Source organism: Gossypium arboreum, chromosome 10 (genome assembly GCF_025698485.1).
Source record: "Gossypium arboreum isolate Shixiya-1 chromosome 10, ASM2569848v2, whole genome shotgun sequence".
Lineage (NCBI taxonomy): Eukaryota > Viridiplantae > Streptophyta > Magnoliopsida > Malvales > Malvaceae > Gossypium > Gossypium arboreum.
In genome coordinates this window covers 46,987,566-47,014,531 of record NC_069079.1, presented here as the reverse complement: position 1 = coordinate 47,014,531, position 26,966 = coordinate 46,987,566, and the positions used below count along the sequence as shown (strand labels likewise).

General features: G+C 36.3%; 3 protein-coding genes across 4 annotated transcripts; 1 reads left to right on the top strand and 2 right to left on the bottom strand.

The window, feature by feature from the left end:
* Positions 1-523: 523 nt before the first annotated feature.
* LOC108451483 (ENHANCER OF AG-4 protein 2-like) lies at positions 524-13,758 on the top strand. 2 transcript variants are annotated; one of them, XM_017749176.2, is made up of 13 exons: positions 524-1,136; positions 1,704-1,780; positions 3,049-4,884; positions 5,078-5,597; positions 5,755-5,863; positions 6,135-6,247; positions 6,340-6,527; positions 7,109-7,745; positions 7,829-8,303; positions 8,877-8,969; positions 9,082-9,166; positions 9,555-9,721; positions 12,738-13,758. In XM_017749176.2, the coding sequence occupies exons 1-11, from the start codon at positions 1,029-1,031 to the stop codon at positions 9,141-9,143; spliced, it is 4,218 nt and encodes a 1,405-aa protein (XP_017604665.1). In that variant the 5' UTR covers positions 524-1,028; the 3' UTR covers positions 9,144-9,166; positions 9,555-9,721; positions 12,738-13,758. The 2 variants fall into 2 exon arrangements, with proteins under 2 accessions (XP_017604665.1, XP_017604660.1); XM_017749171.2 differs by having other exon boundaries at positions 8,874-8,969.
* A 7,794-nt stretch (positions 13,759-21,552) lies between these two features.
* LOC108474608 (uncharacterized) lies at positions 21,553-22,570 on the bottom strand. Its single transcript, XM_017776589.1, has 3 exons — positions 22,312-22,570; positions 22,086-22,218; positions 21,553-21,973 (listed from the first exon to the last, which is right to left on the bottom strand). Exons 1-3 carry the CDS (start codon positions 22,568-22,570, stop codon positions 21,553-21,555), a joined length of 813 nt encoding a protein of 270 aa, XP_017632078.1.
* A 2,204-nt stretch (positions 22,571-24,774) lies between these two features.
* Positions 24,775-26,529, bottom strand: LOC108474598 (uncharacterized). The gene has a single exon (XM_017776578.2). It carries the CDS (start codon positions 26,527-26,529, stop codon positions 24,775-24,777), a length of 1,755 nt encoding a protein of 584 aa, XP_017632067.1.
* Positions 26,530-26,966: the final 437 nt, after the last annotated feature.

The following is a 26,966-nucleotide window of genomic DNA, read 5'->3' as shown; positions in this document are numbered from 1 at the left end:
AAACTTAATTTAGTGCATATTATTGGAAAATTTTAATTGATTCTTTTCACCAAAATTAAAATAATTTTTAGCGTAAAATTGTTGATAAGTACGTACTACTTTATTCCAAGATTGTTTGAAACAAATCGATTAGTCGATGAGACCGGTTGAATCAAGAATCAGTTAGAATATCGATTTGGAAGAGGACATTAAATTGAGAATTAGTACAAACTAGTAGAACTAAACAAAAAAACTAAATGAACCAAGGCGTTGAACCGAAAATTTAAAATTTTCTAGGGTAAATTTTTTGATAAATAACAATGGCAATACCAATTGAAAACAATAATTTCAGCATATGTATGGACTACTTTATTCCAAAATTATTAGAACCGGATCAAAATAATTGATAAAATTGAGAATCGATTAGAATATCAATAAAAAAAAGCATTAAATTTAAAATTAATACAAACCAATTGAATTAGATAAAATAGCGGTTGAATCGTTGAAAAGAATTTTTAATTTTTATGAATTTATAATATTTATTTAATCGAATCTAAATCAAATTGATATAACCGATTGATAGACCTCTAAATCGATTGTTTATTGTAGGGATTAATGATGATTTTAATTTCTTAAATTTTAAAAAATGGAAACACACAATAAAAATCTACATTGGAAAGGATGCATTTAAACGCCGACAACACCAAAACGAAAAACAAAATTTTTTTGACTCCCAAATCCGAATCGTCTCCTCTCTCTTTCGCTTGTTTCCGCCACGGTCTCCGTATTCTCTTTATTCTTTTTTCCGCAAAAAATAAAATTTTCTTTGCTTTTTTTTTTTCATTTCTCTCGATGCCCTAGCCACCTTCCCTCGCCGGAACTTCCCAGGGCGCGTCGCCGCCGCCGGCGATATCTGTGGCACCAAGCTTCCAAATCTCTCTCCTTTCTCTAGGTTTTGGTTTGTTTGGATTGGATTTGATTACGCAAAAAGGAATAACAAGGACGACGAAAACGACGGCGTCGAAGGATCTATTAGGGGTTTAGTCTTGATGGCTGGCAATCGTAAAAAGGGAGGGAAGAAAGCAAAAATTAAGAATTTAAGCTTAGGCGATCTTGTTCTTGCAAAAATCAAGGGTTTTCCTGCCTGGCCTGCCCAGGTCTCTTTCTTATTCTCTTCCTTCGATATTACTTCTTTATCCTCAGTTATGCTATTTTCAATCTAGATGATTTTTTTATTTAATTTCTTAAATACTTAATGCGAACTTACGAAATTTGAATAAGTCGATGATGAGGTTTTTTTTCGCATGACGTTGGTAAATTTATTTTATACCTACATTGCCTTACTTCGCAGTATATTTGCTGGTTTTTATACTCAATTGGTTTCTTTTTAGTAAATGTTGTTTTACTTTATGTAAGGCCAAACTTTGGAATTTAATGTTTTCCAATACTTATGTTAGTTGATTGTTCTTTTTAGTGTTTCGGATTTGGGACTTGGCCTGTTTCTGAATTGAGTTACTTGATGCAAATATGCAAGTTTTTTATTTTTGGGACTGAAAAAATAGGGCAAATATGTGTTTTTTGTGGTTTTGTGCTAAATTGATTTGAACGTAGCAAGTGCATCAGAAATTTAGTCAGGGATATTGATTTATGTTTTATGTTTTATGTTTTATTATTTGTTACTTACAATTGGTTTTGAGGTAGATGCTGTGGGTTCTGAATTTCAGATTAGCCGGCCTGAAGATTGGAAGCAAGAACCTGACCCTAAGAAATATTTTGTCCAATTCTTTGGAACACAAGAAATGTAAGTATTGCACATCCAGTTTGTAAATGTTTGGTGAATCAGGGAGATGGCAACATGATGAATATAGATAGGTGATGTGTCTGTTTTTGGTTTTGCTTCTACTTTCTGGTTGGAGGGAATGCACATTTTATCATAAGATGGAACATGAAAAATGTTACTATGTAAATCCTAGAGCTATTAAATTGTTATTTACCAAATAACATGTTACATATGATGATACAAGCAGACAAACTTTTATGTAGTCTTTACATTGCTAATTGAACTATTTTGTTTCTTGTCAGTGCTTACTATAGGATGCAATGAGAGTGAATTCATTTTTTCTATCTGCTATGCTGTCTGTATTCTTTGATTCTTTTTCTTTCCATGCAGCTTTTTTGTTTGAGATTATAGGATGCATGTTCTAATAACAACAGGAGAAATTTTCTAATATGAAATGCTCTATGCTTGGTCTTTTTCAGTACCGTGGACATCTCTGTCATTTAATTTTAGATTGAATTATGTAAACTCCTCTTTCTAATCTTTGGGGGAATATTTTGGGCAGAAATGATAAGTCATGCTGATTATCTTGCAAATTTTATATCTTATAGTGTCTTCATATGATAATTTGAGAATTGTTGAGATGTCCTTTAGATAACCAAGCTTGTCATTCTAGGATGCAGAAAACTAAACATTAATGTCATTACAAATGGTGCAATTGTTTTCTTCTTGTACAGGTTCCTGAAGTAGCATGTGCATTTCATGTTACCTTTAATCTTCTTGTTCGTACCTTTTATTATTATATATATTTGAGTTCTTTCTTTTGGCATTGTGTAAGATGTCTCATTTTAATATTGGTTGTTAGCTAAGCTGCTGATGTTAGTTGATGGGGCTTTTTCGGATGTTTGTTGTGGTTAGGAATTTTGGTATGGCATATGTGGGTCAGTTAGGATTAGAGGTTTCTTTTATCAAAGACCACAATCTGTTCTTTCTGTCTTTTGTTTATTTTGTAATACTTGATATTCTCTTTTCTAGATCTCTTCTGTGTATTGTGTTCATGCACACGTGAGCAAGTTGATAAATTTAAATATCTTAAAAAAAAAAAGTTGGCTCTTAAAGCTAATGTTTATGTAATTGGGATTTTCATACTGCATTTGGGATGTAGAAAGGAGTAATGCTATTGTTTTCCAGCCAAGGGATGCATGCATCATTATTGTTTCTTACACTAATCTTTTCAATTCACTTGGGTTCTATTTGCTTACTCTGCTTCCCCAACTCTTCTTCTTTTGTAGAGCTTTTGTTCCCCCTGCAGATATTCAGGCATTTACTAGTGAGACGAAGAATAAATTGTCTTCCAAGTGTCATATTAAAACTAAGTACTTTGTCCAAGCAGTGAAGGAAATCTGTGTGGCATATGATGAATTACAGGAAGAAAAATGCCGAGGTTTGGGAAATGAAACTGATGGATCGAAACCTGGATGTGAGGCTTCAACTGTTGATGGGGTTGAGGTTGATGGTGTAGAGGCCAACTTAAAGGACGAAACAGCTGCAGTTGTAACTGGTGAAGAAGCCAGTAGCGATGGAAAAACTGATTTTGATTCGAGTGTGGGGTGCTGTTCGTGCAGAGGTGAGAATAATAATGAAGATATAAAGACATCAGTTTCGGTTCATGCGGATGATAGCTCATACCCAGTTATGTCTGCTGAGGGAAAACATAAAATATCTAATGGTGAACAACCTAAAAAGGAGGTGTCATCTGCATCATCTTTAGATAAGCCCTCTCTGATAACAGAAGAATTCTCTGATGATAAAATTGCTAATGCCAATTCTACTAAGAAAACATTAAGAGAAGATCAGAAATCAAAGAATATGGCTCCTGGGCCAAAGAAAAGAACTGAGGAAGGACAGAAAGGCAGCAGCTCAGCTGTAAAAGTTCTGAGGGATGATAAATCTGAAGGTTGTCTTGATTGGTCTGAGTCTGAGGAGCGATTGAAAGATAGAGGAAAAGGCAAAGTCTCTGGCATTGGTACACGAAAATTCTCACAAGATACTCTCAAAGCAGATTCTAATTACAGTGGTGGTAAAAAAGCAAAGGAGTTGCCGAAAACCAAAAGCAAATTCAAGGCCTCTGATGATGTACAGAACACTGTAGCCAATTCCAAAGCTGAGACCACTGGTAAGAAAAAAAGGTGTGAACCGGGACTTGGAAAAGCTAAATTAGGAAGAGTTGAAAGTTTACGTCCGGCCAAAAAGTCAAAGTTTGTAGATATGAAAAATGATGCCTCCAAGGGATCTCTTGGCAAAAAAATGAAGAGTAGTTCTTCAATTTCTAATGTCAGGGACAAAGAAGTTAAAAAATTGAAGTTGAAAAAATCCACATCTCATGTTATTTCATCGAGAGCCCCAACGGTGACTAGTTCTGATGTTTCTGGTGATGAAGCTGTGCTGCCCTTATCGAAGCATCGTCAGCAGGCTTTAGAGGCTATGTCTGATTCTGCCGCTCTTAATTCTAATGATAAAATTGGATCAAACCCTGTTGAATTGAAGAGTGATGCTCCAAGCTCCAATGTGAAAACTTCAGCTACCCCATTGCCAAAGAGGCGGAGAGCTGTTTGCCTATTTGTTGATGATGATGAAGATCCTGAAACTCCAGTTCATGAAGGATTTGCTCGGAATGTTAAGGTAACTCCTGTTGGCTCTGGTCCTTCACAGAGCATTGACGTAAATCATGTGACTACTGTCAATGCTCAATATAGTGTTGGAAATTCTTCCCATAATGAGAATGGTGGTCCCGAGGTGGCTTTTTCACAATTAGAAAATGATTCTGGCTCACCTCTTCAACCGCAAACTGCCGAAAGGAAGCCTTCTGCTCATGCCTCCATCACTCCTGAAAGATCAGAAGCGGAGGAGTTGGCTGTGAAGGAGGCTAAACCAGTCTTGATTTCCCCAAGGAAGTCTCCTCCTCTGGTTTCTGCTATCAAACAAGTTGAACAACATAAAACTACTAAAGCTACTGTTAAGGTTTCCAGTAACGGAACACGGAAAAAGGCTCTATCTGGCTCTGTTAAGGGGTCAGTTGTGGTTTCTGATGCTTTGAAGTCTTCTCAGAATCAGTTTTTAAGTCAAAGGTAGTTTCTTCTATATAAAGACTGAAATCTACTCTGAAAGCAATTTCACGTGTAAATGACTGCTTTTTTTACTGAAACTTCAATGGAGTATGGCTCTGCAATGTCCTTGTTATTATTGTTATATTTTCATTAATCTTTTTTAACGGTATTTATTATTCATTGCATAATGTAGATTTAATCATTTTGCGTACAGATCTGACTTCTTTAGAGAAGATAGGAGTAGTTTATTGACCGATTCCAAGACTCCAGATTCCGCTGTGTCTATGAAGCATCTTATTGCAGCTGCCCAGGCAAAAAGGAGACAAGCTCATTCTCAACAATATTCTCTTGGAAATCCCAGTTCTATTTTTGTATCAATGTCCGATGTTCAGGGGGCAAGTCCCAGCTCTGCAGTTCAGTCTTTCCCATCTGCAGTTGACAATGTAATGCAGGTTGATGTGCAGGGATTTGCTCATCAGACAAATCTACATTCTCCATCAGCTCTTGGCCACCAGTCAGGATCCCGTGATCAACAGGATGCTGAAGAGACTGAAGAGAGAAGAGCTAGTTCAGGACGTTTGGCTACTGGAAGCTCTCTCAGTGGTGGCACTGAGGCAGCTGTTGCACGAGATGCATTTGAAGGAATGATAGAGACTTTGTCGAGGACTAAAGACAGTATAGGACGTGCAACTCGCCTTGCTATTGATTGTGCCAAGTATGGTATAGCAAATGAAGTAAGTTGAATAATATGCTTTATTTGTTTTTTATGTGGGTTTAATGATGTCAAGATGAGCTTTTTCATCACCATATTCATATATATTATGATTTGATGTTCATGATTGAATATTTTTTTGTGGGTGTGGGGGTTTAAAATACATTATCTGCATGCAGGTTGTTGAACTTCTCATCAGGAAGCTGGAAAGCGAGCCCAGTTATCATCGTAAAGTTGACCTGTTCTTTCTTGTTGATTCAATCACCCAATGTTCTCATAATCAAAAAGGTTGGTTTGCTATCTTTATTAGGAACAGTTTGAGTTACTCTATTACTGAATTTCTTTGATACGGGCAATTAAGAAATGAACTTTTAGTTTCTCTCTTTTCTTGCTGGTTTAACATCACAAGGTTATGTCTCCTATAGACTGTTGCTTGATTGCATGCTCAAGAACAGTCTTTTAGTTGTTTTTCAAATTGTGTGCACACATGCTGAAATAATCAAATGCGATCTATTAATGCAGCAATTTGTGTAAATGGTTGTGGTCAATGTTTATATAGGAATTGCTGGTGCTTCTTATATCCCTATGGTTCAAACAGCATTGCCTCGGCTCCTTGGTGCAGCTGCTCCACCTGGAGCAAGTGCTCGTGAAAATCGTCGTCAATGTCTCAAGGTATATTTTTGCTTTTTAATTGTAAGAAACTTTTCTGCTTCTTCCTTTCCCCCCACTATCTGGAGGATACAGGGATCTATTTTCTGTACCAGGTTTTAAGGTTGTGGCTTGAGAGGAAAATTTTACCCGAATCTATTCTGCGACGGTATATGGACAACATTGGAGTTTCAAATGATGATACAATTTCAGGATTTTCCCTGAGGCGCCCTTCTCGAGCGGAGCGTGCTATAGATGACCCTATAAGAGAAATGGAAGGCATGCTTGTTGATGAGTATGGCAGGTCTAAAATCTCTTTCAACTATCTAAATCAAATAAATTATTGTTATGATAATAAATATAATATCTGCTATATTACTATTTAGGTTTGATTTTTTATTCAGTTTGATTTCATATGCATCTGAGACCAGACTATGACCAAATTACTTAACTGTTTGATTTTGAGACCAAACTGAACCTTTTTGCTTTCCAAATGAAACCAAACCGAACCAAATCAGCTAGTTAAATCTGATTTTCAGCTTAGACCAAAATTTTTCACCTATTTGCTATTGCCCTGTAATCTGATTAGCATCAACAGCTACTTTTTTTTTAGTCACCTTTCATATTGTAGCACTTCAGCCCCACTTTAGTTTTCTAGTATTTGTCAATTGAGAGGAATTAAATCTGATTTTCAGCTTAGACCAAAATTTTTCACCCCATTTCACCTATTTGCTATTGTCCTGTGATCTGATTAGCATCAACAGCTACTTTTTTTGAGTTACCTTTCATATCATAGCACTTCAGCCCCACTTTAGTTTTCTAGTATTTGTCAATTGAGAGGAATATCAACTTTCTGACAGTAATTTTGTTGGTTCTTGAGACCAGTAATGCTACATTTCAGCTCCCTGGATTGTTGTCTTCTAATGTATTTGAAGATGAAGAGGAAGACAATCTTTCAAGCAGCCCTGGCAGAGAAGCTGCTGATGCATCACCTCTAGAAGCAGCTCCTGCTTTAGGAGAGTTAGAAACATGTGCGGTTACTCCAAGTGACAGGGCTCATCGCATCTTAGAAGACGTGGATGGTGAGCTTGAAATGGAAGATGTTTCTGGACATCTGAAGAATGACCAGCCATTCACAAATGATGCTCTTCAAATGGACTGCCAGCAGCAGGGGATTATGGAACCAGCTTCAAATAGCTCCAACGAATTCCCTCCTCTACCAGAGGGTTCACCGCCTTTGCCCCCTGATTCTCCTCCACCTCCACCCCCTTTGCCACCTTTTCCATCCCCACCTCCACCTCCAACATCTCCATCGCCACCTCCACCTCCTCCGCCTCTACCAACTCAACTTCCTCCTGCGCCACCTTCATGCCCTCCTCCACCCTTCATACCTCAACCACCAGTGCCAACTCAACCGTCACTGCTATCCCAGCCCATGCTACCACCCCAATCAGCAATACAGTCTTCTCCGCAGTTGGCATATCAACCACCTGTACCTCATGAATTCCGGGGCACACCGAATGTATGATTCCAGGACATTTTCTTTGCTTTTTACTCAGTATGTTAATACATTTTTATTTTTTAAACCTATGCATTTGTATGCAGGGTAATCAGATAGTTCAAATGGCTGGAAATACTGCTCATGGAGGTCATATTGATGCTTCTGTGAAAAGTGAATTGTTTCCACAGCAATCACCTTGCTTTGTACCAGGAGTGTGCAATTCTAGAGAGCCTTCTGGATATGTTTCTTCAAGGCAATTGGACTATGGACATAATGAAATGTACTTGAATGCTCAATCCTCTCAACCAAGTCAACAGTTTCAACCTGGTAATGCAGCCTTTGTGCAAAGACCTTTAGCCCCAAGTCTGCCACAGACCTCATCTAGCCATTTCTCATTCACAAAGCCTGCCATGCCACCACATCCTCAGCATTCGTATCCTCAATATGATGGCTGGAGGCCATTTGTTGCTGATGAACAGTGGAGAATGCCTGCTGGAGAATATAACACTGATAATCAGCATGGTGGGTGGATATCAGGAAGAAATCCATCACCTTGTGGTCCATTGTTTGTCCGGGAAGGTAGATGTACTGTCCTTCAATCAATTTTTTGGGTTCACTCATTTTAATTTTTACTTAAAATTTGTATACCTGCTTGCATGGATAAAGGTGGATTTAGGGGCACTAACTTCTGTTTTGATCTGATCAATAATATAGTTACCTGCAAATTAAATATATGCCCTTTTATGGTGGTGGCAATCAAACTCATTACAAGTGTTACATGTTCTTATCGGATGCTCTACAGAACTAAATGAGAAACCCAAAAGTATAGAACCATGTCAACCATATAAACATGAAAGGCATGCTTTACATGATATCTGAATACTCTGGTAGTATCTACTTATTTTCTTGCTTTGAACTGTTGTCATGGCTAAGTTCTTACTCTCAATGTCTTTTCCAGTATGTATCTGTTTTAAAAGTTAAAGAGTCTGGATGATAACCCTTCTAATTGTTCTTTTGTTGAACGATTGAGCTATGTTATGCTCTTTGTTTTAAAAGTCAAAGAGTGTGGATGGAAACCCCTGTCATCTTTCCTTTGTTGAAAATCTGAGCTATATTATCCTTCTTTCGATGACGCTGTTAATTCTTCAGCAGGTTACTTTAGACCACCTGTTGAAAGACCATCCTCAAATGTTGGGTTCCCCCTTACTTCTGCCAATAATTTACCTGCTGGTGCTCCAAATTCAGGTGTTGTAATTTTTAATTGCGGTCTTGCTTTGCTTGTAATTTTCTTCTTTTGCCAGGTAAATAACCAATCATGCTTTCAACCAGAAAATGATTTCATTGTTATATTTTTCAGGTCATGGTATTTTTCCATGTCGACCAGACATGTCTGCCATTAATTGTTGGAGGCCAGCTTGAGACTGGGGAAATAGTATCATTAGGTACTTCAAATACATTTCGTACTTATTTATTAATGAGTCTCAACTGGGACATTTCATCCCCCCCCCCCCCCCGGCCCCCGCGGCCACCCCCAATTTATTAAGGATAGAAACTTCATCTCTGTCATTAAGTGAATGAACTTTTGTTCATTTTTCCGGTAAACTACTATCTAGTATTACCTAAAGTTTGAGAGTTTCTGCTCCTTTTGTTGCTAGAATAGAAATTTCACAGTATTTTCTTTCATTGTCACTTTCTGCTGTAAAAGAATGGGGAAGTTTATTCTTCCAGGATAGCAGGAAAATGCTAAACTCAAGAACCTATCTCCTCATCTTTTCCACTTATTGATTAATTATTGCTTTATTTGTTCCATTGATTGATGTCTTTGGGTAGTTGGCTGCAAGACAAGTTACATGGAAGGTGGTTCACTTTTTGGGCAAAATAATACCACCACATGAATGCAGTGCTGATAACTTCTGGAGACTCTTGGCAGGATTGTGCATATTATATTTTTTTCCCTGACGAATGTATCCCAGGAACATCTACATATTTCTCCCTTGGTTAGTAGATCTGTTTCTTAGCTTCTCAAATTAACTGAGTATAAAGTAAAAAAGAAACTATTCCTTGTTAAAAATTTGGACTCTGGTCAACTAATATAAACTAAATGCGCAACGTTTTTATGATCCTCTTTTATTCTAAAATCTTAAGTGCTTTGTATTTAGTTGGCTGCTGTGATGATGGCTTTCCCTTTATCTTGGAGCCATGTTCACATCAGCATTTTTTGTACACTCAGTTGAGCTGCATGTTTAGTATCTTGTGACTTATGTTCTGGTGAAACATAGCTGCAACATTGCTGATTTGTTGTGTGGAATACAATTGTAGTTCACTGCTAGACTTGTCAATCATTGAAGTTTATTTTCTTTTGAAAGATGGACGAACTTGTTTAGTAACTGAATCCATTACCAGATTTACCTGTAGACCTTTATTGACTTTGAGAGAATGGGAGATACTTCAAAAAACTCTGCATGTAAAACTTTAAGCAGAATTGTGGAGAGTCGTTTTCTGGGATGGTTAGGCATTCTTCTTGTAACTTGTGGTGCTCTTAAGCCCTGATGAATAAGGGCATCACCTCCTGAACTGTCTACTTTATTTTGTTAGTGATGGTAAAAGAATTTAGTTCTTTTTATGTTTATCTGCACCTTCAGGTTCCAATTCCCCAATTTTTTTTTTTTTTTGGTAAAGTGATATGGTTTTGGGATACTTCTATTATATCATCTTTTTTTGCTGTACCATGTTTGATTTGGCATCAAGACCAAAATAGTCTTTTGACCCCTATCATCGATTGGAAGAGAAGGAAATGGAAGGAAATACTTTTAATCTGATGCGTGAGCTAAGACATAGCATATGTTGTTATGAATCCAACTGTTAGATGATTACTTTACCCTTTCTTTCCTCTTTTCTTTCCTTCCTACATTGCAATTGTATCATGGTTTTTGCAGCTTGATGCCCTTTGAGGTTTTACGATTGTTCTAGGCATCAGATTTACATCAAGTCTTTTTGAACAGGGTAATATTAGGCTTTAGTTTAGAACTGTCGCGGAATTGAAGATCTATTACATTTTTGGACTTGATATTTCCTGAAGTGGTAGAGTAATACTGTGCTAATGCATGGAAACTGGTCTAATTTGATAGAAATCTGAGCTCAATGACTTGGGTGCTAAAGAAGAATTTCATGAAATGGGGGTGGTACTCCTTTTGAAGATAGGAAAACACTGCATAATGTCAGGGATTTAAGTGGAAACCATGGTGTAATAGTTCTGAAGATGGGGTGGCGAAAATAGGTGGATGAATCTTTCCTATTTCTGCTTATGCATTTTTTAATGTTATCTAAGGTTGTAAACATAGAAGTCTCGTGTATAATGTTTTCTGGACATATTAGTTGTAAAATTACAAACCTGGGAACATTCAGTGTTGGAATGTACGACTGTACGGTAACTTGATCCAGTATGTGAGTGAGGAATGCTTAGAGATAAAAAGTTCAGTTGCCTATGGGTGAAAGGGTAGGGAGCTGGGGGAATCTATACGTCCAAAGAGAAATGATGAATGAATTAGGTTTGGACCACATACTCGAAGAGTTGCCGAACTGGTTGGGTCTTTGAATAGTGCTGGTAACAAGTAATGGGTAATGGGAACTATAAACTTGATGTTTAGTAGGTTCTTTTCATTAGGATCTCAAGGAAGATTTTTTGAGGTTTAACTGAGTGAATTCGTGGTAATTATAAGTTGCTGGGAGTCTGATAAGGCTAAAAATAAACCTGATAAAATAGGGGACCTAAAATAAGATTCTCGACTTCTGTATTTTCAGTTAAGCCAGAAACTGATAAATCCTTAACCTATATAACATCTTGTCTCTGATTGCTAGGTAGGGGAACTCAGTGTTCAAACCCTGATAACAGTCATGCTACTAGCTGAAGTAGAAAACTAAAGAGAATTAAATAAATAAAATCTTCTATGTTGCATTCCAAACTATCATAAAGACTTAATTAATCTTTAGTTCTTGAATTCTTATTCTATCTTTGAAGTCTAATTAATCATTGTTATTGTTCTTTTTTATAATGTTATGGAAAAAAACCTGAACAGATCTTTTAGTAATTGATTATATCTGCTAATGGTAGATATTCATTTTTTATTCATGTAGCTTCTTTCAGTGGTTCTGCCTGCACTTTCTTTGGATGTTAGTTTCCCCGGCCCTCCCGTACACCCAAAAAGAGGCATCTCTATTTTTGTATTAAGTGGTTCACCTTGTAGCAATGAGTGATGAGGAAATCACTTTGTAATTTAAATAGCATGCCCATGTAAGACAAAAAGAGAGCATTCTTTGTTTTTTTTGAAGGCCTTGGGGTAATGCTTTCACTATGATATATTTCTGGTACATATTGGAGATAGTTCCCTGGATATACTTGGATTTAGTTTTAGTGGATTGCAAATGACTAAATCAGTAGTCAGACTGAGACAATTTTTGGACTTCCAAATCGGGGAATTATTGAGTATTCACTCTGGACCACTCTTATGTGTTGGAACTAGGGAAATGCAACCAAGGTTTTGCTTTGTATGATCATCATATTTCCTTATGGTTTGTTCCATATTTTCTACATTAAGAAGTGTCTCCCTCCAGCTAAGCCTACTGCCCTGGAGTCTTTTCCTGTTTAAAGCCTCTATCTACTCCTTGTACCTTCGTTACATATGCTTGATTATCAACGAAGGATTATTACCTTTTTTTTTTTTTTCTTTTATTCTTTTTCGAAGCTCTTTTATCATTTTCTACTTGGTCTGGATGTATATGGCTGTTGATAAGCTGGCTGGCATTTATCCACTTATTGCCTGCAGTTGAAAATTAGTTTAGTAGTCTATGAATTTTAGAACGGTTTGAAGCTTAACTCACGTGTCAACTTCTTTTTACTAGTGAAAGAAAAGGGAAAAAATAGAAGCCAGTTATGCAATTGGTATTCAATTTATATTTGCTTTTTGGAAAATGAAAATTCAATCGAGAATGATGTTGCTATTACATTTATTACAGGTTCGGCAAATTGTTCAACTTGAAATGTCTATTTATGGTTTTGCAACTTGGATATCCACCATTGTTGGCAGGTGCTAAGCAGAGCAAACTACTGCAAAATGTTGAGGTAAATATCTGACATGGATTCTTGAGCCAAGGCAATGCTTGGAATTTTCTAATTAGTTAGGAATAGTTCTCACAAAAGATGTTTTCTGTCAAAGTTTAGGCAGTTAGAAATTACTTGAAAAGTTTTTTTTTTTTTTTTTTTTTCCATGTTTATAAGGAATCATGTACTATTCTGTATATTACGTATACATGAGTTTTTTTTTTTCCTCATATCCATTTTCTTTTTGACTAGTTAGCTGATTAAATTCCCAAAGCTATGCCGGTATTAATACCCATGTCACTCAGATTTTTCATTTTTATTTTCAGTACCTATGGTCGGCATCCATGCCTGACGCATAACCAGGCATGAGTATTTAGATATGGTCCTAAAACTACATGAAAAAACTTTTAAAATTTTGAACAAATTCGTATTTATACCTATATTTGAGTCACACCAGGGTTGGACTAACCAGATTTTTTATAAGGTGGCTGATATATTATACAGTGCTATAAACTTATGTCCTCTTTTCATTTCAAATCGTAGCTATTTGCACCTAGAAAACTATGGAACCAGTTTTTGATTTTTCTGACAGTTGAGTTGCACCATAAATTAGGTCCTTGGACATAGTGCGGTGGTTATTTGTGTCTCCTTTGCGTCTTAATTTTCTGGGCAGTCAAAAAAGGGTGCTCCATTGTTGTATTCGTGTGATCTGTTATCAAATACCCATTGGACATGGTTATCATAAGTATGAAAGTAAATTGTAATGTGATGAATGGTCAGTCATATGTGGTTTTGCTGTTGTTTATAAACCTGTGTACCTATTTGTACTGATGTTGATTAGGATAAGGAATGATCATATTTGGTTTTCCCATGCGGCAATATAGTCGCATATATTGAAAGTAATAAAAAAAATGGATAGGATATACGACTTAAAAATATCAGACAGTATATTATTTTACTAATATGTTAAGATTTATATGTCTGAACATAAATAAATAATATTTGAAATATTATTCTGAAGGATTTGTGAATAGTAATGACGGATTTCTTATTAGCTTCCTATGTTTTTTTCCCTTCATTTTCATAAGTTAGGTATAATAAAACTAAAATATTTATGGGTTTCCTTTTAAGCATCACAAATATTATTTGCTAATATGAAGAGAGTTGCCCAATTAGGAAATGCGTTGTCCAAGCTATGGGCTTCATAAATAATATAACTAAGATTAGTTTATTATTTCAATTCGTGCCATTTAGTTGTTTTTATGAATGAAATATTGTTGATGCGTAAGTTGGATCACAAGTGTGTTGGAACGAAATGTAGATCCCCCCAGTCTATCTTTGGGTAATACTCACCATTACAGGATTTTGGCTTTTTTTATCTGATATTACTAGATTTAGTACTTTTAGGCGTAGTATAATTGTAAAATTAAAAACATGATATATATATATATATATATACAGAGTACTGCATAATAAAAAATAACATAAAAATATGGACATGCAAAACATAAATTAATTTATTAATGCATTGTTAACCCTTTTTAAAAATGCTACAGGAATCATAACACCTAGAGTTTATGGGTAATTTGCATTATAGATTATTGAATTTCGCTTCAGCTTTCAAATAAATAAAATTTTAATTGAATCAGATCACTTCATTCGACTTTAATTACTAGTAAATGAAATCACTTATACTAATATCGTTATATTATTTTAATCAAAAGATTAAATCATGACTCCTATTTTGCATATTTTCAACATTTCAGTAAATTAATATCTAATTGGCATATTTCTAGGTTTATTTTTAAAGTAAATTATTAGGAAAATAGATTTCCTATTGTCTAAGAATGAACCTTAAATAATTGATCAATTTGTATTATATAAGTTTTCGTAGTAGGAGTTAGATTGTAAAACCTCAGTGCTACATGTAATCCATTTTTTTTTTACCTCTTAGCTAACTCATAACTCTGGTCAGAGCACTCCACTGCTCTTTCCCTGGATTACTTGAGTTCTTGCTCAACATCTCCAAAGCAAAAGCTATGTCTGGTCTCGTATTACTTTTAAAAAATGACAAATTAATCTTTATACATTAGATTATAAAGTAAATTAATTTTTTTGTTAAAAGTTTATTTATTTTATAGTGAAAAATTGCTTGTAATAATTAAGCTGTTACATATAACGTATTATTTGTACCTTTGTTGATATACAATAAGCTATTTCTAACAATGGAAATGAATGAAATTTTAAAAAAATATCAGATTACTTTTGAGCTAATGTACATGAATAAATTTATTATTTTTAATAAATAGAGAGTAAAATACAAACCTTCCATAATATTTTCACCTCAATTTCTTAAATCTTTATAACTTATTTTTTAGCAGACTTTTTCAACACGTTCGAAGATATTGCTATTATTCACTCGACAATTGAGGTGTTTAATTTGTTAAAAAATAACTATCAATTTCAATTTTGAGCATAGCAGATCATTCTCTTCCCTAAAAAAAAAAACGAGTGGGTGGGATTACCTTATTTCCATTTTCCATGAGCTCTAAATTTTTTTTTTAGAACTAAACAAATTGGAAACTTGGGTTAGAAGATTGATCAAGAATGAGATAGAAAGGACAGAGAAATTGACTCAATTTATTATGATTTCATTTTAAATAATTGAAAACTAATTTTTAATAATTTAGTTCAAAAAGACAATATTTTTATTTAAAATGCTAATTAAATATTAGTTTGTTAATATCTATATCTATATTATGCATACTATCTTATTAAATTAATTTCACAAATTAATCGAGTATCAATTTAATTAAAATAAATAAAATTTCCTCTTTTTATAAAGTAATAATTAATTTAAGTTATTTTTCTTATATTTTATATACATTTTGTGAAAATCAATTTATCATAGACTTGAACACAAGTCAATCCTAATTTATGTAGCCTTAACTTTACAAATTTGATCAAATGCATTTTTTGTAAACATGTTTGTTATACCCATATTGACTTATGGATCAAAAGATGAGTTAACTTATTAATAATTAAAACTGAATTATGTAATTTGATCAAATTAAAGGTTGATGATGTGTTGAAGAATCGAGTTTAAGTTGACTGATTTTATCATATCCTATGTTTGGTTTAATTTCAGCTATAATAATTGTAACATGTAGATCTTATAAATTCCTATGTTTTGCTTAGTTTCAGGTATGGAAAGAAGGCATTATGACAGCAGGTAAAGAGAGCACCACTAAAATAAAACGGTCTTAAAGATGAAGATGGTATCCACCATTCTCTCTTTGGTAATTCTTTTCTTTTTTTCTCAACTCCCAACCATATATTTCCTTTATTCTGCTGTGAATGGTGATGAAAACCATCATCACTTAAAGCTTGATGATGATGGTTGTCGAAACCATTTTTATTTTGGAAAAACGGGGGTCGACTTTAAAAAAGAGGTACGGAGTTGCCATCGATCCTTTTTTGAGGTGTGATCGGGTCACCTCGATCATTTTAATAAAACATTTTAATTTATTAAAATAATGATTTTGGGTCTACGAAAATTGAGAAAAAGGGTTCGGGAGTCGGTTACGTACGAAGAAGGGTTAGCACCCTCGTAACGCCCAAAATTGGTACCAATTGACTAATTAATGTCCAAATGTCGAAAATTTAAAAAAAAAAACCTTAAAAATACGATCCCCTAGAAAAAAGTGTGAACAACTCGAGTTGGATTTTAAGATTCACACATTCCAAAGGAATAAAATACCGCATCCAATAGGTTAGGACACGATATTTTAAGCCCCCAAAACTAAGATCACCTCAAGATTTCCAAAACGCACAATGAAATCTTAAAAGGGTATTCCGTTATTTGGCCAAACGAAAAAATGAAACCCAGCACGTTAGGGCACGATTTCTCGAATTTCCAAACACAAAACATTGCCTTTTTTTGAGGAGTTTCTAAATAAACAATTATAAACCGGCTCAAGATATACTTGCTTAGTTTATTTAAAGGTAAAAAAAAAAAAACTTGATATTAGGCAAAAAAAAAACATTTGAAATTTTAAAGTTCGATGAAAATAGCAATCATTCAAGCATTGAATTGAGCATGAAATAAATATATACAACCATAATATTACGTGAACAATAAAAAGGAAAATACAAAGAACCAAGCTGCATGCAATAGTGACATATCATATACTATATAAATACGATCACTTATGTCCGAAGGCTAACGAATTGGGCCAATTTATAAGAAATTCTAAGCAAACTATACAAATAAAATATGAAGTTTTAAAACAAACTAAAATGAATAATAGGGTGGAAAGTAAAATTTAAAACATTCTTGTGCAATGATACAAAAATTTAAAAACCGACCATAGATACAAAAATTTAAAATAAGAAGAAAAATATAAATAAGTAAAGTACTAAATAGTAATATACAAATGAATTTTAAAAAAATGTCATAAGGTAAATATTTATATAAAATTTGAAGTGTATAAAAAAACAAACATAGATAGCATAATAATGCGTAAATGAAATTACAAAATAAATAGTATATATATATATATATATATAAAAGGTAATATATAAAATAATATATACTTCAATCAAAATAGATAATATGCATGAGGTAAAACTTTATATAAAAATAATATATATACAATAATAACAATGTAATATTAAAATAAAGAGTGTACATAAGAGGAAATTTTAAGATGAGTATATTATATAATAAAACATAAGGATATGCACATGAAAAATAAAATGAAAACAATGCGCAGTCAATGAAATAATCCCCAAAATAATACGTAAGAATAATATGATTTTTTTTTAAAAATGAATGGCTAAAAACCAAATTGAAAAAAAAAAACCAAAATCAAAGAGATATTTTATAAACCATACAAATTATTGAAACAGAATTGAAGGCCAAAATAAAGCGTGCCCAAATGTTTGAGGGTTAAAACCGAAAATGCTCCAAAGCGATTCATTCTAGCGTGGATCGAGATGAGTAGACGCACAAAATTTCTGGGACAATTTAAAAAAACAAGGGAAATGCAAACAAGTTTTAATTACAAATCAGTACAAAAGGAGAGGACTCAATGCGCAAATTCCCCCCTTTTAACCAAAATGCATAAGCCCAATACCAAACGGTGCTGTTTTAATTTTATGCCTTAAACCATTTTTGTTTTAAAACATTTTCAACCCCTGATTTCAAAAAACCCTAGAGTTTAAAACTTTCTTGTTTCTCCTTGCCACAGCCGAAGGGCTAACAGCCCCCAACCACCGCCGAAACCAACTACAACAAACGGTCCTCCAACGGAGCGATAAGTCTCTCTCTCCCTTATACTTTAGTATGCAAAAGAATCTAAATGAAGAGCTGAAAGTAATAGGGAAAAAAATATGCAATCACCTTCAAAATAAAAACCAATATTCACTCGCCGTTTTTGCTTGTATTCGGTATCTCGTGTGAATTTCTGTGCTCGATTTCTATTCTATTTCTCTGGAAAAAAAAACCCCATACACTTAAAAACGAAGGCTTTTATAGCCAGAATACAAGCAGTTTTTTGGCTATTTTTGCTTAACTTGCAGGTCATGAAGACGTGGGTGCGAACATGGAGTAAGGCGTGCGTGCGTGGCGGAGGTGATCGTGGCTGAAGGCTGCGGTGCAAATGAAGCTTTTAGGGATTTAGGGTTTCAGTTTTCTGATTGCTTAGGTTAGAGCATGAGTATTGGGCTTATGTAAATGGGCCAAAATTATTTGGGTTGTTTTATGTAATTGGGCTAGCTAAAAAATTGGAACTGTTGTTTTTTGTTTTATTTTTTGTATATGTATGGGCCTAGGCTAAAAATTAGGTCTACAGCTACCCCTCTTTGCACATTGTCGTGTAACAAAAATGAAGCAAAGACCACAAAAAGACCAACTTTTCCCGGTCTTGCCACATCTCGACCACCTCAGCGTTCTTCTTCTTCAAGTAGTCTTACAGCAACTTCAGGAAGATAATGTTTGTGACTTCAACTTGCATATTGAGCCTGCTCCACTGCAACTTCAGAGAGATAAGACTGGTGGCTAAAATCTGCTCCATAGCCGATACATGGAGATAAGATCTGTAATCTTCAGTCTGCTTCCTGCAACTTCAGGAAGATAAGACTTGTATCTTCAACCTGCTCTTTTGCTACCTCAGGAAGATAAGACCTGTATCTTCAACCTGCTCTCTTGCTACCTCAGAGAGATAAGGCTGGTGGCTAAAATCTGCTCCATAGTCGATATATGGAGATAAGATTCGCCATCTTCGATCTGTTCCATAGCCGATACATAGAGATAAGATCTGTAATTTTCAGTCTGATTCCTGCAACTTCAGGAAGATAAGACTTGTATCTTTAACTTGCTCTCTGCAACTTTAGAGAGATAAGGCTGGTGGCTAAAATCTGCTCCGTAATCAATACATGGAGATAAGACTCGCCATTTTCGATCTGCTCCATAGCCGATAAATGGAGATAATATCTATATTTTTCAGTCTACTTCCTGCAACTTCAAGAATATAAGACTTGTACCTTCAACCTGCTCTCTTGCTACCTTAGAGAGATAAGGTTGGTGTCTAAAATCTGCTCCATAGCCGATACATGGAGATAAGACTCGTCATTTTCGATCTACTCCATAGTCGATACATAGAGATAAGATCTGTAATTTTCGCCGATGTCACTACACTGTCCCCTGGGGAACATGCCCTGTAGACTCGGTTTCAATATGTCTATGTTTATGCCAAATGATTAGAATGCTATGACCGAAATGAATTAGATGCTCCTAACCAAATGTGTTATGAATGATATAAATATAGAAATGAAAATGATTTCTTTTTTTTTTAAAAAAAGCTTTAAGTGTCATTACTCGTTATTCATCAGAGCTTTATCACTGTCGTATTATGCTGTCTTCCTATTCGACTAGTATTTCCAATGAAAACCCATAGAAACGACTTATTTTGCTCAATTGGTTTGCCCCATTGCAACTTCAGGGTCTGTTTCGCTGTACTTCTAGAACTTAAGCTTTGTACTATCTTTAAAACCCCCTCTTCCACCAATTCGGTCTATTACACCACTCCCCAAGCCTCATGACTAGATGTGTACGCCCGACATTACATTAATGAGGAATATCATGACCCCTCTTAATGCTTTGGTTGACACGATATCCTGTTTTCTTATTCAATCAATATCTTTGACTGAAAATCTGAAGAGATAATCCCAATTTGAACACAAATATCCCACCTCTAAGTTGGGTAAGTTCTAACCAAAAGTCCTGTTTCAAATTCTTGTTCCATTTAGAAACTTCCAGAGTAATATACAAAAACCTCTTTTGTAAAAGTATTATTAGTCCATTAATCGTTATTTCAATACAAGTATGTGAACACAAAGATAAAAATGGACAAAACTGAAGTTTATTAGGAACAAGATTCAAGAAAACAGATTAATCAAGGGAATCAAATATTGCCAGAGTACAAAAATAGGTAAAGGGGAACAAAAATGAACGCCCCAGATATCGCAGCCTATGCTCCTCCGTATGAACACCACAAGGACCATTTTGAGCTTATCATGTGCCTAGGAGGTCTAACATATTCTGTCGATGCCCTAAGACATGCATACTTCCTCTTCATTAATTTCAGCATAGCAATACTACCACATGCCCCATCCTTGGTCAAAATTTGAATTGCCCTTTTTGGGTTTTCAATTCAAAACCCCTTTAGTCTCAAGGCGCCCTTTGCGGGTTTTCACCTCGGCCTCTCCTTTTTTTTAGGCGCCATTTGCAGGTTTTCACCTCTTAAGTGAAGTACTTCTTGACTGAATCCGAATTTACTGGGTTAGACAGGCTCCTACCATCCATCTCAGTTAGTATCAGTGCTCCTCCAGAAAAAGCCTTCTTTACCACGTAAGGTCCTTCCCAGTTTGGCATCCATGTCCCTCTGAAATCTTTTTGCAAAAGGAGAATTTGTTTCAATACCAAGTCCCCCTTATGGAATACTCTGGGGCGAACCTTTTTGTTGTAAGCTCGCATCATTCGTCTCTGGTACATTTGACCATGACAGATAGCCTTCAGTTTTTTTTCTTCAATCAAGTTCAGCTGATCATACTGGGACTGAATCCATTTGCTTCATCTAGCTTCAACTCTAATAAAACCCGGAGAGAAGAAATTTCGACTTCAATGGGCAAAACTGCCTCCATCCCATAAACTAATGAGTAATGTGTTGCCCCAGTAGAAGTTTTGACAAATGTTCGATAGGCATGAAGAGCAAATGGTAACTTTTCATGCCAATCCTTGTAAGTCTTCGTCATTTTCCCCACGATCTTTTTGATATTCTTATTGGCTGCCTCAACCGCACCATTCATTTTTGGGCGATATGGTGACGAGTTGTAGTGCTTAATTTTGAATTGTCTGTAGACCTCCACTATCACACTGTTATTCAAATTCAATGCATTGTCAAATATGATCCTTTCTGGCATGCTATATCGACATATAATCTCATTCTTCAAGAACTTGCTGACTGCCGACTTTGTAACATTGGCAAATGAAGCAGCCTCTACCCACTTGATGAAGTAATCGATGACCACAAAGATGAATCGATGCCCATTAGAAGCCTTCGATGAAATCGGCCTAATGACATCCATGCCCCACATTGAGAAAGGCCACGGAGAAGTCATGACATAAAGGGGTGAAGGAGGCACGTGGATCTTGTCACCATAAATTTGTCACTTATGGCATTTCTTGGCATAGTTGATGCAATCTCCTTCCATTGTGGACCAGTAGTACCTGAATCTCATGATTTGCCTGGCTATTGTGAACTCATTGGCATGCGTCCCGCGGACACTTTCATGGACTTCTAGGATTTTCTTAGCTTCAACAGCATCAACACATCTTAACAGCATTTGATCTTTCCTTCTTTTATAGAAAATCTCTCCGTCTAAGACATAGTCACTGGCTAGCCTTCTCAACGTCCTCTTATCATTTTTAGATGCCTGATCAGGGTATTCACGACTCTTCACATATCGTAAAATATCATGATACCAAGGATAATCATCTCTCTCCTCTTCGTCGTCTATACTGCAACAATGAGCTGGAGCCTCATAAATACTCATCTGGATCGGCTTCATATTCTCTCGTCCATTTACTCTGATCATAGAAGCTAACGTAACCAGAGCATCTGCCATCTGGTTTTCGTTTCACGGGAGATAATAGAAAGTGATATCATCAAACACCTTAATTAAATTCCAAACTAACTCACGATAGTTGATCAACTTTGGGTCTCCATTCACCTCTAAGCTGATAGATCACCAGTGCAGAATCCCCATACACCTCTAATACTTTAATTTTATGCTCGATGGCTGCACAGATTCCCATGATACATGCTTCGTACTCTACCATATTGGTCGTGCAATCAAAATCCAATTTACAAGTGAATGGATAATGATCTCCATTTGGGGATATCAGGACTGCCCCAATTCCATTACCAATAGCGTTTGATGCTCCGTCAAAATTCAGTTTCCACGGATGATCTTCTGAAGTGTCCTCTTCAGTAGTTGCCACATACACTAGATCTTCATTAGAGAAATCAAAGTTCAAAGGCTCATAACCATCTAAAATTCTGCTGGCTAAAAAATCTGTTATTGCATTCCCTTTCACAGCCTTCTGGTTCACATATACTATGTTGAATTCAGAAAGCAGGATTTGCCACCGGGCCATTCTTCCACTTAGAGCAGTCGACTCCATCATGTACTTTAAAGGGTTCAGTTTTGAGATTAACCAAGTCGTGTGGTATAACATGTACTACCTCAATCTCTGAGTGGTCCAAACCAAAGCACAACATAATTTCTCACTTGACGAGTATCTCATTTCACACTCAGTGAATTTCTTACTGAGGTAGTATATCGTCTTTTCTTTCTTTCTCGTCTCATCATGTTGACCGAGCACACATCCCATTGAATTGTCAAATACTGTCAAATACAATATTAATGGCTTATCGGGGCTAGGTGGCATTAGCACCAGGAGATTAGACAACTACTGTTTAACCCTGTCAAAGGTTTTCTGGCACTCATCATCCCACACGCATGGGTTGTGCTTCTTGAGAAGGTGAAATATGGGGTCACATATCTCAGTCAGCTGTGAAATGAATCGGGCGATATAATTTAGTCTTCCCAGTAAACTTCAAACTTCCTTCTGAGTGCGCGGCGGAGGTAATTTTTGTATAGCCTTAACTCTGTCAAGATTAACCTCAATTCTCTTCTCACTGACTATGAAACCGAGCAGTTTCCCAGACCTAGCTCCAAAAATGCACTTTGTTGGATTGAGCTTTAGCTGAAACCTTCTTAGCCTCAAAAACAATTTCCTCAAAACCTGTATGTGCTCTTTTTCTGTTCGGGATTTTACAATCATATTATCGACGTAAACCTCAATTTCCTTGTGCATCATGTAGTGAAACAAGGTTACCATGGCTTTTTGATACATTGCTCCCACATTCTTCAACCCAAATGGCATCATTTTATAACAAAAAGTCCCCCATAAGGTTATGAATGTGATTTTTTCTCTGTCTTCAGGATGTATCTTTATCTAATTATACCTAGAGAAACCATCCATGAAAGAAAACAATGAATAACCTGCCGTGTTATCCACCAAAGTATCAATGTGAGGCAATGGGAAGTTATCCTTAGCGCTTGCCTTGTTCAAGTCTCTGTAATCTACGCACATCCGCACTTTTCCATCTTTCTTAGGGACAGGGATGACGTTAGCTACCCATTCTGAATAATTAACAACTTGCAAGAACCTAGCATCAAATTGCTTCCTGACATCTTCTCTTATTTTTACTACAACATCGGGTCTCATCCTTCGAAGCTTCTGTTGAACAGGCTTGCACTCTTCTATTATGGGGAAGCGATGCAACGTAATATCAGCGTTTAGCCCAGGCATGTCTTGATATGGCCATGCGAAAATATCTTTGAACTCTTGCAGTAAATCAATGAGGTCCCGTCTTGTTTCCTTAGTTATACAAGTTCCAATGTTCACCTCTTTCCCCTCCTCCAAGGTCACACTCTCGATTGTCTCTTTATGGGGTAAAATCTGTTTCTCTTCCTGTTCTACCATCCTTAACAAATCTGAAGATAAGCTACTATCTTCATCATCTTCAAAATCCTGAGATCCCTCCAGACACACATCTCACTCAAAAAGAAACTCTGGGTTTGTAACAGCGTCACTCATGCCATTGATATCTAGAGACCTATTGTAGGCACGAAAAAAAATCCAACAAACAAATGAACCTAAGTATAGCTTTATTTGTATGGTATGATTATAAATGAAATGCAAGAAAAGAAAATTTGCTCAAGATAAAAGAATATTTGCTTAGAATAAGACATGAAAGTGTATTTATATTGAAATAAACGATTTGAACATGAGCCTATTTCACAAAAGATTCTTATTGCTTCTAGGCTTTAAAACAACAAGTGTGTTTTGAACATTACTCTGTATTAGCACTAAAAACTACAGGAATTTCCTCTGTAGTCCAGTTGTTCAGAACACTTCCAGGCTCACAAGGGCGAATGCTTGCTAAGTCACGTTTCATCACTTTCTCTTCAGATATGACATTGATATTCAAATTTTCCATTGTGTCTTCAGCTGCTCCTTTTCTTGTCATCTTCAATTCAGGATAAATAATTCCATCTGACACAAATGTATAGGATATATGGGGAAAAGCCATTGATTCCCATTTGACCTCTGCCCAACTCAATCGTGCTCTTTGTCTCTCCTGTCTCCTTTCCATCTCCTTTCTTTTCTGCTTTGCATCTGGCCTATACCCTAAGCCAAAGCAATCCTGCTTGTCAGCCAAAATTGGCACTTCAACCCATCCATGTAAATATTTCCCAAGTCCTCTTCCAGGCAATACTCCCTTTCCCACTATTAATTGCAAGCTCATCCTCGTAGCTTCAGATTTTTGCCCTAGGGATCTTCCCTCCTTCGCTGATGAAAGTAGCATTGACAAATTCCAATGACCGAAAAGAATACTCAATTGTTTTATCATCATTTTCTATATACGGTGCACTGCTGGTGGCGGATGCAATAATATCCTCCTCCGCATTTATCGTTATCAACCGGCCTTCTGTCACCAACTTTAGCTTTTGGTGCAACAATGACTGTACTGCCCCCGCCAAATGAATCCAAGGCCTCCCCAACAAGCAATTATAAGAAAGCTTAATATCCATCACAAGGAAATCTACCTCGTATGTGTTTGGTCCGATCAGCAGAGGTATCTCAATCCTTCCCATCACTTTCCTCTCAGTGCCATCAAATGCCCTCACTATGTTCTGGCATGTCTTCATATGAGAGCTGTCTATTGGTAACCTATTTAATGTGGACAAGGACAAAACATTCAGCGCTGACCCATTATCAATTAATACCCCCAACAGTGTATACCCTTTGCAGCAAGTGGTAATGTGCAAAGCCTTGGTGGATCCCATGCCCCCTGGTGGTATTTCATTGTCACTGAAGGAGATGAAGTTATCGGTGCTTATGTTACTGACAAGGCGGTCTAGCTTGTTCACTGAAATATCTTCAGCAATACAGGTCTCGTTCAACACCTTCATCAACGCATTTCGATAATCCTCCGAGTTTTGGAGCAGAGCTAGGACCGATGTGTGTGTTGGCTGCTTGTGCAACTGTTCCACAACACTATACTCACTGTGTTTTAAGAACTTCAAAAATTCTTTAGCTTCATCTTCAGTTACTGGTTCATTAACCAGTGGTTTTGTCCTCTCTTTCCCTTGTTCAATCATTACAGACTTCCCTTTTCCAAGCTCGACCTTTGTACTTGGTATGCTGACCGAACTCTCCTCCCTTGGATATGTCACATTACAGTTATAATTCCAAGGCATTCCTTTTTTATCCTTATACGGAAAAGTCGTGGGTCTCTGGATTACAACTCTCGGTGTAATTTTTACTCTAACTTTATTAATTTTCGATCGTGAAATGATCACCATTGAGTGATTGACCTCAGAAACCTTCTCTATCAACCCCTCTTCCGAGGAGCATACATCGTATTTCTCAGTAAACTCAAAGAACTCCAGTTCTTTGTTGTCCATTAAAGCCTGTACCAGGGCCCTAAATTCCTTACATGTTCCTATCTCATGGTCCTCCTCTCCATGGAACCCACAATAGTTCCCTGCTTCTCGGGATTTTCTCCCAAAGTCTTGCATGACTAGACTTTTCTCCACCATCTTTTTCAAAACCTCCCTCATCGAGGTTCTCACTTCTGCCACATCCAACTTAATTCTCCTCACCATATTCTTGACTATGGCATTTACCCCTTTATCAGTTTGATTGGGCAACGGATTTCCTACACCAAATGCATCATCGAATTTCACAATACCCATGTTGATGAGCCTTTCGACTACCCTCTTAAAAGAGGTGCAGTTCTCTATTGAATGTCCCGCTATTCCAGCATGATATTCACATTGAGCACTTACATCATACCACTTAGGGGGTTGCGGTGGCTTTAAGTAGAAAGGAGATACGACGTGTACATCAAACAAATTTTTGTACAGCTCCCGATACGTTACTGGAATGGGAGTAAACTGGGGCTTCTTCGTGTTTTGCTTTGTATTGTGCTCCTGTCTTGGCGAAGCTTGCTGACCCGTGGCTACCACTTTCAGTTGATTTACCATGATTGGTTTCGCATAACTCATGTTCTCATTGCTGACTTTATTTTCTTTTTTTAAGGGCCGACCTCCTGGTGCTTTCCCATGCCTCTATCTTTTCGTACCTTATTGCATTCTCAATCATTTCACCAGACATAACTATATTCGTAAAACTCTTAGTTGCGCTTCCCAACATGTGATTAATAAAAGGTGCCTTCAAAGTATTAATGAAAAGCATGGTTGTTTCCTTTTCCAACTGTGGGGGTTGGACTTGTGTAGCAATCTTCCTCCATCTCTGAGCATATTGCCTGAAACTTTTATTTGACTTCTTTTCCATGTTTTGTAATGTGATCCTACCAGGCGCTATGTCAGTCACATGGCCATATTGTTTCATAAAGGCCTGTGCTAAGTCTTTCCACGATTTAACTTGGCTACGATTCAACTGATTGTACCATTTGGCTACAGCCCTAGTCAAATTGTCTTGG